This window comes from Nerophis lumbriciformis, linkage group LG37, assembly GCF_033978685.3.
Source record: "Nerophis lumbriciformis linkage group LG37, RoL_Nlum_v2.1, whole genome shotgun sequence".
Lineage (NCBI taxonomy): Eukaryota > Metazoa > Chordata > Actinopteri > Syngnathiformes > Syngnathidae > Nerophis > Nerophis lumbriciformis.
In genome coordinates, this window is record NC_084584.2 from 12,509,350 (window position 1) to 12,521,599 (window position 12,250).

Below are 12,250 nucleotides of genomic sequence, written 5' to 3' on the forward strand. Positions count from 1 at the left end.
CAATGACGCTCACTTGTAATAAAGCAACTTTTGGTTCAGTAAAGCGTCTCCGACATCTCTTTTGATCCAGCTGCACTGCCGTGTCGCCCTTCTGTCCGGACGAAGACGACAAGACCAGAAATACACATCAAAGACACCCCTAAAATGACGCTCGAGTGTATCAGCTTTCCGTCAAGTCATTTTAACTCAAAGCAAAAAGCAGTCAAAAACTGACACAATATCTTAATAAAACAGTCTTTAGAAAGTTTCACATTTATTAAATCTCATTTCCATGTATAAAATAAAGTTGTCTGCCACCATAAATAATATATTCCCAGGGATGTGGTAAAATACTAAAGTACAAATGTCAAATGGTGGCAGAATTGTATAGTTTTTACACTTTATTGGGCAAAAATACACAAAGAGCAGAAACAGACTTAATGAAACTAGCTGTACATTAAAAATAAAGTACCTTAAAACAGTTGTGTCTGTTCTTCCAGACTCATACAGTGTCTACACTATCAACAGAACATAATGACAGTCAGTGTAAAATGTAAACATACGTTTTTATAAACAGTCTTGGCAGAGGAAAACATTTTAGAGTCTTTGAGGGAACTGTGCCAGTGTCAACACGTTATACTGCGATGTTCCCGTGCACCTTCACATCTGTCAACATCACGGAACGTTTGGAAAAAGGAGGCGCCAGTGGTGACATTTCCGACGGTCTGCGTCAGCCTTACTCAGGTCGAGTACTGCTGCTGCTCCACCGGCTGATGTGCCAACTGCTGCTGCTGCTGCTGTTGTTGTTGTAGTAGTTGCTGCTGCACCCACTGCTGTTGCTGTTGTTGCAGCAGCTGCTGCTGCTGCCACTGTTGCTGCTGTTGTTGTTGCTGCTGCTGCTGCTGCTGCACCACCCACTGCTGTTGCTGTTGTTGTAGTTGCTGCTGCTGCAGCACCCACTGCTGTTGTTTTTGCTGCTCCACCCACAGCTGTTGCTGCTCCACCCACTGCTGTTGCTTTTGCTGCTCCACCCACTGCTGTTGCTGCTCCACCCACTGCTGCATTTGTGGGTTCATCCACCCCATTGCCAGGGGTATGGTAAAGTCGTAGGTCTGGACCGGCAGTTCTTTTGATGCTTCATTAGGATTTAGTCTTTCACATGTAGTGTTGTCGTTATTAGGCACAGTGCACCCTGCAGCTACAGTGTAAGGATTTGATTTGCAACCGCCCAAATCTGACAGCCGAGTCTCAGTGGGACCTGCTATAGTACCAACGAGCTCATGGTTTGACTCCATATCCACACCATTTGCCGAAACTGTACTTTGATGCAGGGAAACCTCTGTGTGATCCGTACTGCCTTGAGACTGTGGTATCGGCGCAAACTTTGGTTCGGTCCTCACACAAGCGTCACCCAACAGGGTCTTGTACTCAAAACCTCCTAGTAAGGCCAAAGGTTTTTCTCGTACAAACTTATGCTCGTGTGATGGACTGCCTGGCTCGATATGTCTGCTGTCCTGTTTGAACGGCTCAGATGTTTTGGACGGATTAGTTTTAATTTTAAAACTTGTTGAACTCCTTCTACTTTCAGTTTTGAAACTTGTGGCAATAGTCTGCACAGACTTTGAGCACCACATATTTGATGTAGTGTCAGAAGGTTTGGTAACAGAATTGTCAGTGATGCTAGCAATGTGTTCCTTAGGGTTCAATTTTGTGTCCGATTTTAGGATTTTTACCACAGAGGCCTCTTGAACACCAGGAGTAATATCCCACAAAGAGTGAACAATGCTGTTGCGTGTGTATTTGGCTGGCTGAGGATCATCAACTTGGGTTTTATTGGTATACGTTCTAATGAGTTCACCGATAGATTTATTAGCTTTTCTCTTCCTGGTAAGAAGGTATTCACCTTGACGAATTGCTGAACCGACAGTTATGGTGGAATTTGAGCTTGACAGTTTCTCAACAATGGGAATAGATCTGAATTCTGAGAGTGTCGATTCCGATTTCTGTTGGACTTTTGGAGATGCCTTTGAGATGGGAACAGCACTTACAGGAGATCCACAGGCCATGAGTACCAATTCACTTTTAACTTGAGAAATAGGCAGAATCTTGGGCACAGGACCAGTAGTTGCAGGCGATCTGCAATCTGATACCATAGTTTCATCTTTCACTTGAGCATTAGGTAGCGTTTTGAAGCGCTTCTCCAGAACTCTATTAACTACTGGTTCTGCAAACATCTGTTCATTTTTCAGTTGAGGCAGTGTCTTGGAGATTTGAGCACCACTTATAGGTGATCTGGACTCAGAGAATACCAATTCATCTTTAGCTTGTTGAGTACCAGACGGTGTTCTTGAGATAGGTGCAGACATTGAAAGGGATCTAGACCGCGACACACTGGGTTCATCTTTCCCGTGAGAAATGGGTGGCCTTTTTGCAAGAGAATCAGCAGATACATGCAATCTGCCTTGTGTAAAGAGTTCATCTTTCACTTGCAAACTAGGTGGTGTCTTGGAGATAACACCATGAGGAGTTAAAGGACATCTGGACTTAGAAGGTATCAGTTCATCTTTCACTTGCAAACTAGGCGGTGTCTTGAAGATAACACCAGGAGTTACAGGACATCGGGACTTAGAATGTATCAGTTCATCTTTCACTTGCAAACTAGGTGGCGTCTTGGAGAGAACACCTGGAGTTACAGGACATTTGGACTCAGAAGATGTCAGTTCATCTTTCACTTGAAAACTAGGTGGTGTCTCGGAGACAACACCAGGAGGTACACAAGATCCAGATGAGAGCATCAGTTTATCCTTCACTTTAAAAATTGGAGGTGACTTGGGAATATAACCAGAGGGTCCCGGTGATCTGGACTCTGAGGGAATCAGTTCATCTTTTACTTGACAAACAGGTGTTTTGGGGATAGGACTTGAAAGGGAGCTTCTGTGGTTCTCTTGATGTTGGAGGGACATGCTAGCTGCAGAGTGCGAAGGCTCAACAGAAGCAACTCCACTCACATTCAAATGTCCAATCTGTTCTTTTGATTTTTGGCTCCCTTCCAAGAGAGAAAGTGGAGAATAAACACAATGCAAGTGTTATTTTGCTGCAGGATACAAACCAATCATTATGGTAGCCATTATTTTTGACACGAGAAAGAATGAGGAAAAAATTGATGATCGCAAAAAGATAGGACTTACCCTTTAGTTGCGATGTGACGATGGGCTTACATACCAAACTCTGCTTCTTCCCGTTCTGTAGCGCATCAAGAGCTTTGAACAACAGAGATTAACAGTTGATGCGGTGTTTGCGCAGAATCAATCAAGTCAATCACAGGAGGCGTTTGCTGCTACCTTTACTGAATGGAGCTGTTAAAACATAGTCATACAGCTCTTGAAAGAGAAAGCACACCTTTGAAAGAGAGAAAAGCAGCAATTAGCAATGTATGCATGTTTTTCCCCACTGTAATGCATTAGTGACATGCACATTAAAACTACCTTTGCATCCATCTTCTTAAAATGCTCTTGTTGGGATACTCTGTGTGCTACATCCTTTAGGAGATCCATTTTTTTGTCCTCTGGCAGATCCTTGTCATCCCAAAATGTGTCCATAAACTGAGGATAAGTCTTTAGCTGTGAGAAAATTATAATTTAACTATGCGGAAGCAACAGCGTCCACACTTTGATTCTGCGAACCCTTACAATGTATTTCCGCTGGTGCTCCCTGCCAAATACATGCTGGCAGATGTCACTAACTGAGAGTTTCTGACTGCAACTCTCGCACAAGTAGAGCGAATCTCCAGCCATTCCACGACACTCGTACACAGACGCCAGACCTGATCAGAGTATGCTTTATAGTTAACGTGACTGCTTTATAGCAAGGGTTACTACGAGAGATGTGCTTACCCACCTACGATTGGCTGGTTGTACGGTCCCCTCACCCACAAAAATGTACTCAAGTTACTTGCTTTGCCTGCGACAAGGTAATTAATCAGACATGTTCTCTAAATGGTTGCTGTGGTAAAAGCAGGACCTACCTGAAAACACGGGCACATGAGGATCAGAGCATCCCAGGTTACTTTCTGGGTCTTTTGTTGCTTTCTGCATACTAGTCTGTCTATCAGCATTCTGACAGCTTCCAACTGGATTGCACACTTTTGTGTCTGAAGCACAAGGTAGGTCCAGTTCCAGCAACGCTGATGGTGAGCGCCTATTAGAGCCTTCTAGAAACTGCTGTTCTGTAGTCACTGAAGCAGGAGGCGGGCTTAGTTCAAGCAACACAGATGGTGAGTGCCCATTCGAGCCTTCTAGATTCCGCTGTTCTGTGGTCACCGAAACAGGAGGAGGGTTAAGATCCAGCAACACAGATGGTGAGTGCCCATTCGAGTCTTCTAGACTCCGCTGTTCTGTGGTCAAAGAAGCAGGAGGCGGGTCCAGCTCCAGCAACACTGATTGTGAGCACAAATGAGAGCCTTCAAGATTGTGCTGTTCTGTGGTCACTGAAGCAGGAAGAGGGTCCAGTTGCAGCAACATTGATGGGGAGTTCCCATCCAAACCTTTTAAATTCCTCTTTTCTGTGGTCACCGAAGCAGGAGGAAATTCCAGTTCCAGCAACAATGATGGTGAGTTCCTATCCACGTCTTCTAGATTCCGCTGTTCTGTGGTCACTGAAGCAGAAGCCAGCGACACAGATGTTAACCGGCCATTACAACTTTCTGGAATCGTGTCTGTGTAGCCACAATCTCGCTCTGCAATCTCCTGCTGTTGTCTGCACCCAGATGTATCCATTTCCATCATTGATTTGGTTGCACGAGTGGGGTCCAGGTCAGTGAATGGAACAGCATCACTGGCGTGTACAGCTTCCATGTCTAATGCATGTTCTAATAAAAAAAAAAACATGAGGGGCAACACTTATATGATGAAAAAATTGCATTTGTGTGAGAAAGTGCCATATATAAATAATGGGTTCTCAGTGTTCAGTACTTTGGGTCACTCAAAAAAGTCTCTATATAGATCCAATCCATTATTATTATTTTTGATATAGAAACATGTGATGAAGAGGGCAACTTGGTGATTGAAAATGTCAATAAAGTGTCTTAGCTTCACGACCAGTCAAAAGACCCTAACATATCCTTAAACCCAACACACCAGACAATGATCTTTAGCATTTTTCCAACAATGTGGAATAGAGGAAAAGGAACATCTTAAACCAAGCGTATTTGGTACTTACTAGGATGTAGGCCTTTGTTGTCTTCAGTGCCGGCCTCCATTATGTCCTCAAACTTGTCTTGTTGACGGTCTGGAAAAAAATGGCGGTCTGAGTCTGGCAGTAAATACTGCATTGTATGAACAACCTATCTATAGAGTACATGTGCAGCGACTCTAACAAACAATTACCATATTCGGGACTTGAAACGTCCTGTGAGGAGGTGGCTGAAAACGGTCGTCTTGAGACAAGTGAAGAGCCATTACTGGAAGATGACACGCAGAAGTGATTCTCTAATCTGTATAAAGCTGAAGAGAGAAAAATTCTTATAATGGAGTCTAACAACGACTTCTATTTCATTTATTTTACCTTCGGCCTCCGGAAGAACAGACAGCTCCTTGTATTGGTCATTTGTCACTTTTCTTGTCTAACCAAAAGACAAAACCAAAGCACATCTTTTGGAATATCTTGACACCAAATAAAGTTAAAAAACAAACTCACCTGAATGTTCCGTTGACCCAAACACTTCTCCACCTCAGCCATGCAGAGCCCAAACTTCTCCAGGTTGATGCCTGCCAGCTGCTCATCATTCAACTCTGGAAACCTCAGTTTCTTTTATGGACAAATTAAAACCACAGTGAACAATTGATAGCACTTTGACTTGACTTGACTTTTAATAATATACGCACCACATAGTTGTACCGGTGAATGTTTTCCATTGGGTGACTGGACCGTTCCAATCGAATGCGGCACAGAGTGCAATAGGATTGCTTCCTTCCATCACTGGTAACTACAATTATGTAGCTTAAGCCTAAAATCAAGGAAAAACAAAAAAAATAACTGTTCTTTAGACCCATTTGCTTATTGGAAAAACAAGTTACTTACCAATTTTGGGAACAGTTCCAGTTGGCTTCACATTGCTAAACAATGGCTTGGTTGTGCTTGAAGGTCCTGCATGGGGGTTACACCTCTGAAGAGATGGTTGTGCTTCAACATTAGACCCCCCAGTGCTCTTCAAATGTACATTCTCACCGGAGGATGCTCCAAGATTGACCCTGGTGCACGATGTGTTCTCTGAACATCTCCTTGCCCTGTGTGCAGTTTCGCAAGTGACTTCTTGAACGCTCGTGTGAACTGGTAGAGCTTCAGCTGATAAGACCACGGTTTCTGTTCTGTCTTTTGGTGCTTTGTGTAATGATAGAGACATTGTGGATGGAGCTTTAGAGATTGAGCTGGAATTTGTTGAAGCACAACTGGCAATAGATGCTGTCAATTTGGTGGTGCTTGCCGGTGCAGTACATTTATAAGTTGTTGCAGACATGATGGTGGTTGCGGTTACATTGGGTGTTGTTGTACAACTAGTGGGCAATGATGTAAATTTAGAAATTGTTCCAGACTTTGAGGTGGTTGTCATTGCACTGGGGGTTGTTATAGCTCTTGAGGGTTTTGTAGTACATCTTGTGGTAGGTTTTGTAGTGCTAGTGGTGGCCACAGTAAATTTAGAAGTAGGCTTGGTGGTATTAGTGGCAGTTGCAGTAAATTTAGAGCTTGCTGCAGCAGATGCTGTGGATTCGGCGGCACAGACGGTGCTGGGTGCTGAGGTCTTAGTGGTGCTTGCAATAGATTTTGAGATGGTTGCAAGTACAGAAGACTGATTAGTTTTTACCCCATTAAGGGTGGTTGCGGGATAATTGTTAGATGAGGAGTCATGTCCTCTCAAGTTGGGCTTACTTTCAGTGAACATAGTGGAACTGGGTAAGGTTTGGTGGACATTTGGAGTCAATGTGGTGGCGTCTGTCAACTTGGTTGACTGGCTGGTAGTGAATCTAAATGTACCTGCTGCAGGTGTTGGTAATTTGGACGTAGTCATTTTGGTCAACGGTGTCAATTTGGTGCCTGATGTGGATTTAAATGTAATGTTGGGATCAGGTTGAACAAAGAAAGTCACATGGGCATTTTGAGGCTCAGACTTCAGGGTATTTTCCTGCTGGGCTTCATGTCCCGAATTTGTGTCAAAGACAGAGGATGACAAGAAATAAGGTGGACATTTATTAAATAGAAATAAATAAACCTTAACCAGTGAAGAGAATAAAATGATTATAAAAAGGATCATACCACCATACCTTCATTGATCACAGTTTGCACTGCTTCCTTCTTGACAGCTGTGGTCCCCATCTTCAGCGTTTCTTCACATGATGCGTTCTCGTTGGAGTTGAGACGTCGTCTCTTATGAGCTATAGCATTGTCAAGAACTATTGTCTCTTGCATCATACGCAGCCTTTTCTGGTTACCGCCTTGGCTTGCAGACATCTGAACATCTTTGCTCTGTTCTTGTTTTGGCTCCACTTTAGCAGGGATGTAGGAGCTTTTTGGCTTCTCCTTACTTGTTTGCTCCTCTGTCTTTATAGAAACCTCTGCTGCTTTTACAATGCAGCCTTTATCAGCTGGGCCAGACTTGCTCCCCACAGACTTTTGCAAATGTTTGTTTTGACTATTGTCCGGAGGCTTTGCAATCTTCCAGTTCTTGGATATTGGGGTTTCTTTAGGGACTTTAAGCATACACATTGTTGACAATTGGTTCGATTAGTCATTGCTGTCAAAAATATCACACATTTCGTCATACATAGCACACATCACTTTCTAAGTTTGGTATAAATATTGTATTTGTAAGGTAAAATAGGAACAGGCCCCCTAAACTTTAAGAGACAACTTTTGCTTTCAACAACACTTTTAAGTAACTGACAAATATGCCATCACGCTGAGAAGATTCTGAATGCCTTCCGTTTCTACCACACGTTGAAGCGTTTGGCCTGACTTACCCAACGTTTGTCTCGGTATGACTTCCTTCCATTTTGCGGCTTTAAGGATTATGATTGTTGGAAGAAAACAGTGAAGCAACAGTGTAAATACACAAGTATTATGAAACCATTACCAAGTTCCACATCAACTATAAAAATCGATGAGTGAACAAATAGCTTTATTGTAAATTCAAAGAGTCACCTTTGTAGAAATCGCAAGGTTCTTCGATGGGCCTCTTAAATGTCACTTTCTGTGAAAGGAGTTAAGGTAAGATTGTAGAATCGACCCAATAGGACAGTCTTGTTTATAATACCTGTATATGTGATACACCGTGAAGGTGTGCGGCCTGCCTTGCCAGGTCCAGCAGTATCGTCCTATCGCAAGAAGAGGTCAGCGAACCAGGGTGAAATTTCACCTTCACAGACATAAATTAAGCATCCAACTGCATACAGTGACATTGTGCAAATGACAAACTTACGAGAAACATCTTGACGTGTTCCCAGCTGAAAATGTGAGCGAAGCATTCAGTGTCCGACAGCTGCTTCCGGCACAGCAGACACGAAGCCACCGTGACTTCACGGGACTGGTCGTAGGAGTCGTGCATCACCAGAAACTCGCACCCTGTGATCGTGATATCAAGGTGGCGTGAAATGACAGCTCACGCCACCCAATGCAGCTGAAATCGGTGATACACTTTTACTCACCCAACAGTGGAAAATGGTTGTGTTCGCTAAACACTTGGCACGGCGGAACTGAAGAGACATTGAAATATATTTAGATGAAAATGCTAGGTTAAGGGAAATAAAACAAAGTCCATGCTACATTCACAAAGGAAGTATATCAACATGTGTTTACCTTTATGTTGCAGGTCAGCTGCATGGTCAGGCTTGAGTCTTTCCAGCACTGAAAATTGAACAATGAAAATTACTCCAGTAGTATTCTCTAGTTCAGGGGTGCTCATTACGTCGATCGCGAGCTACCGGTCGATCTCGGAGGGATCGACTGACACACCAGCCAGGCATTAAAAAAATACCGTAGTCCTAAAAATGAGCGATCATAAATCTTCACTCTGACGTCACTTTCGTCACTTGATTGACATTCACGGCACCCGAGGGTCTTCAGAGATGACACTGGCTGCTGCCAGCTCATTAAAATTACCGACTGGAAGGCGAGAAACACTTTATTTCAACAGACTCTGGCGCCGTACCTGTCGTCAAAACTCCAAAGACCGACTGCACAGTTGTGCTAACAAAACGAGTCTCAGAAAGCTGGCGTGCACAAGCTAGCAAGCTACGGAGTTTGCCGACAATGTATTTCTTGTAAAGTGTATACAAAGGAGTACGGAAGCTGGACAAATAAGATGCCAAAAAGCAACCACTTTCATGTGGTATTGGACAGAAAGGAGGACTTTTTTCTCCTCCATTCGAAAATGCGGACGTTTTTAGCACCACTGTCTGATTCCAATCAATGCAAGTCATCAGAATCAGGAAATACACCAACTTATATTCTTGTCTTCATGAAAGAAAGGAATCTATATGTGTTAAACATGCCTGTATTATCTTTAAACACCTTAACTTGTTAACAATATTAACTATATGTGTTAAACATGCTTGTATTATCATTAAACTCCTTTAACTTGTTAACAATATTAATTATATGTGTTAAACATGCTTGTATTATCTTTAAACACCTTTAACTTATTAATATTAACTATATGTATTAAACATTCTTGTATTATCATTAAACACCTTTAATTTATTAACAATATTAACTATGTGTTAAACATGATTGCATTATCATTAAACACCTTTAATTTATTAAGAATATTAACTACCGGTATATGTGTTAAACATGCTTGCATTATCATTAAACACCTTTAACTTATTAACAAAAACATATATTTCATAAATAAGTAAATATAAATTATATATATGAATGAGGTAGATCCCCACGACTTGATCAATTGAAAAGTAGCTCGCCTGCAGAAAAAGTGTGAGCACCCCTGCTCTAGATAGTTACGAGTCAACTGCGGACACATACCGGTCTTGCAACTTGACGAGCTGAGGATACTCAAGACCGAGGCAGGTAAATCCAGCACCTGAGGGAGGAAAACTCTTCAAGATGACCGAGACTTAAATGCTTCTTTTTATATAAAAAAAAAACTATTGGCTTTTTACCTGAATAATTGTCTGACACAATCCTCTTTCGCTCACTTCCATCGCCACCATTGATTTCAATAACTTCTGGCCTGGAACTTCTTGCCAACCAAAAGGCAGTCGGCAGGGATTCAGATACAACTAAAAAATATATTTATGTTTAGCACCATTTCATTTGATTGTTTCCACAGTTGTTTAAGTGGTTTCGCAACAGTACACGACCATCAAGAGTCATATTTAGTGTCACGTCTCCGAACCAAAAAAACAAAAGAGCTTACTAGTGTTTGTATAAGGTGTTTTGGTGAGGACAAGTGGTTTGGAAGCAGTGACTTGGGAAAAGCATCTTCGCAAACAAAACAGACACAAATGGGTGTGGCCTCCTTTGCTTCTGTGCTGTTACAGATCACCACCTGGGAGGTGTCTAAAAAAAGACATGTTTAATCAGCTAATGTTGCCAAAACCATTTGATCGAAATGGACAAGGAAGCAAAAGTGGTGAGTTGAATTGATTGTCACCTGCAGCAGAGTCCAGGAGGAGTTCACTGAATAAATCTTGATGGGGTTTCTGATCTAACGGACAAGACAAGAAGCATCTCCCATCACACAGGCTGATCTGAATGTTAAATCCTTCAAACCATCTGTGCTGTGCTACAACAACCTTCTGCACTTGTAGCCATTGCATTGTGGTTGCAAGCGTCGGTGCTCTGTTCTGTAAAGCAAGGAAACCATTTAATCACATTTATTTCAAATTGGACTGAGGCAATGAGACAAGCTAATTACCCTTGCTCCAGAGTTTCTTCATCATCTGGGGATAAAAAACAAAACAAAACAAAAAAAACAGTGTTAAAAGTGGCATCTAATGATACAAACTTGGATTTTTACGACAATTTTCTGTATTTACGCACTGTTTTGTGTTTCTCAGTTTGCACGTGCTGAAAATAAAGGTCTGCTAACTCAAATGAGTAGTCACAGTTCTGCAAAGACAAAGGTGATTTAAAAAAAAACAAACAGAGCATTCAACACATCGGTGTCCTTAAAATGCACACTTTTCCACTGCACAGTATTTTCAAATGAATGCAGTTGTACTCGTTATTGATGCTTTTCCATTGGACTTCATTTTCATTAATATATCATAACATATCGGTGACGTAAACCACAACTGGTTATTCTGTGGTGACAACATTTTAGTTCATGTAACTAGAAATGACAAAACTCCGATCGCAGCCTACATTAGACTTAGCTCAGACGCAGCAGTATCGCACACTCTAAAGTCTTAAATTTACTGCAACATTCAGTTTTGTTCCTACCATCAGTCACCTCTGGGATAAAAACCAGTCTTGCAGTGACCAGCATAGGAGGAAGTAAATAAAGAAGACTATCATTTTCCTCCATTGTTGTGTGTTTACATTCCAATCTTTGTTATATGCCGAGTTTCCAAAACCTGTAGTGAACGGAGCAATTACCGTGCATTGGAAAAAGTTCCCAAAAAGAAGAAAGCCTTTTACCTGACAACGTATTGTGTGTGGCACAGCAGAAATATCTGACAGAAGAAACACAATCACAATTGATACATCCATACCATTGTAAGTGTACAACAATGATAACAAATGGAAATGGCTCAATGGCCAAAAGTATTGAAGTTGTATCCCTTTCCCCATTAATGATTATGAAACCTGACCAAGAGCAATCAAATCAAAGATTTACGAGCACATTCCCATGACATAGAAAAGACCCAACACAGAACTCTTTGCTTTACAGTGGACTACAATTGTAGAGAACCAAGAGGCTTAACAACATTTTGCACCACTGCTCATTCAAGCTCGAAAAAGCTCCATGAAACCACCTAGAATCTCGACCTAAAACTGTGGGTGGGAACTTGTCACACAGCTAAAAACTCCCAGTTGATTTAGCCTTCCATCCATCTTCTTCCGTTTATCCGAGGTTGGGTCATGGGGGCAGCAGCCCAAGTACAAAACACCAGAGTTCCTTTCCCCAGCCACTTCTTCCAGCTCCTCTCGGGGGATACAGAGGCATTCCAGGCCAGCTGGGAGACAGAGCCTCTCCAATGTGGCATGGGTATTCTCCGTGACCTACTACCTGTCAGGTTGTGCCCTGAACAACTCC

General features: G+C 42.2%; 1 protein-coding gene across 2 annotated transcripts in view; it reads right to left on the minus strand.

Moving 5' to 3' along the window:
• Positions 1-242: 242 nt before the first annotated feature.
• The window catches only part of LOC133577578 (uncharacterized), a 31,007-nt gene continuing 18,999 nt past the window's right edge, over positions 243-12,250 (minus strand). Inside the window, exons 15-43 of one of the 2 annotated variants that reach the window (XM_061931553.1) lie at positions 11,632-11,666; positions 11,032-11,100; positions 10,907-10,931; positions 10,785-10,835; positions 10,643-10,696; positions 10,406-10,548; positions 10,149-10,268; positions 10,012-10,069; positions 8,827-8,874; positions 8,676-8,723; positions 8,450-8,592; positions 8,285-8,386; positions 8,173-8,221; positions 7,992-8,030; positions 7,296-7,721; positions 6,205-6,263; positions 6,058-6,142; positions 5,862-5,983; positions 5,674-5,784; positions 5,542-5,599; positions 5,364-5,480; positions 5,197-5,265; positions 4,004-4,846; positions 3,877-3,939; positions 3,669-3,802; positions 3,465-3,599; positions 3,321-3,378; positions 3,168-3,239; positions 243-3,025 (exon numbers count right to left, since the gene is read on the minus strand). In XM_061931553.1, the coding sequence (XP_061787537.1) occupies positions 720-3,025; positions 3,168-3,239; positions 3,321-3,378; positions 3,465-3,599; positions 3,669-3,802; positions 3,877-3,939; positions 4,004-4,846; positions 5,197-5,265; positions 5,364-5,480; positions 5,542-5,599; positions 5,674-5,784; positions 5,862-5,983; positions 6,058-6,142; positions 6,205-6,263; positions 7,296-7,721; positions 7,992-8,030; positions 8,173-8,221; positions 8,285-8,386; positions 8,450-8,592; positions 8,676-8,723; positions 8,827-8,874; positions 10,012-10,069; positions 10,149-10,268; positions 10,406-10,548; positions 10,643-10,696; positions 10,785-10,835; positions 10,907-10,931; positions 11,032-11,100; positions 11,632-11,666 (5,642 nt within the window). In that variant the 3' untranslated portion in view covers positions 243-719. Of the gene's footprint in view, positions 3,026-3,167; positions 3,240-3,320; positions 3,379-3,464; positions 3,600-3,668; positions 3,803-3,876; positions 3,940-4,003; positions 4,847-5,196; positions 5,266-5,363; positions 5,481-5,541; positions 5,600-5,673; positions 5,785-5,861; positions 5,984-6,057; positions 7,165-7,295; positions 7,722-7,991; positions 8,031-8,172; positions 8,222-8,284; positions 8,387-8,449; positions 8,593-8,675; positions 8,724-8,826; positions 8,875-10,011; positions 10,070-10,148; positions 10,269-10,405; positions 10,549-10,642; positions 10,697-10,784; positions 10,836-10,906; positions 10,932-11,031; positions 11,101-11,631; positions 11,667-12,250 lie in introns of both variants that reach the window. The other variant, XM_061931552.1, reaches the window with a different exon arrangement.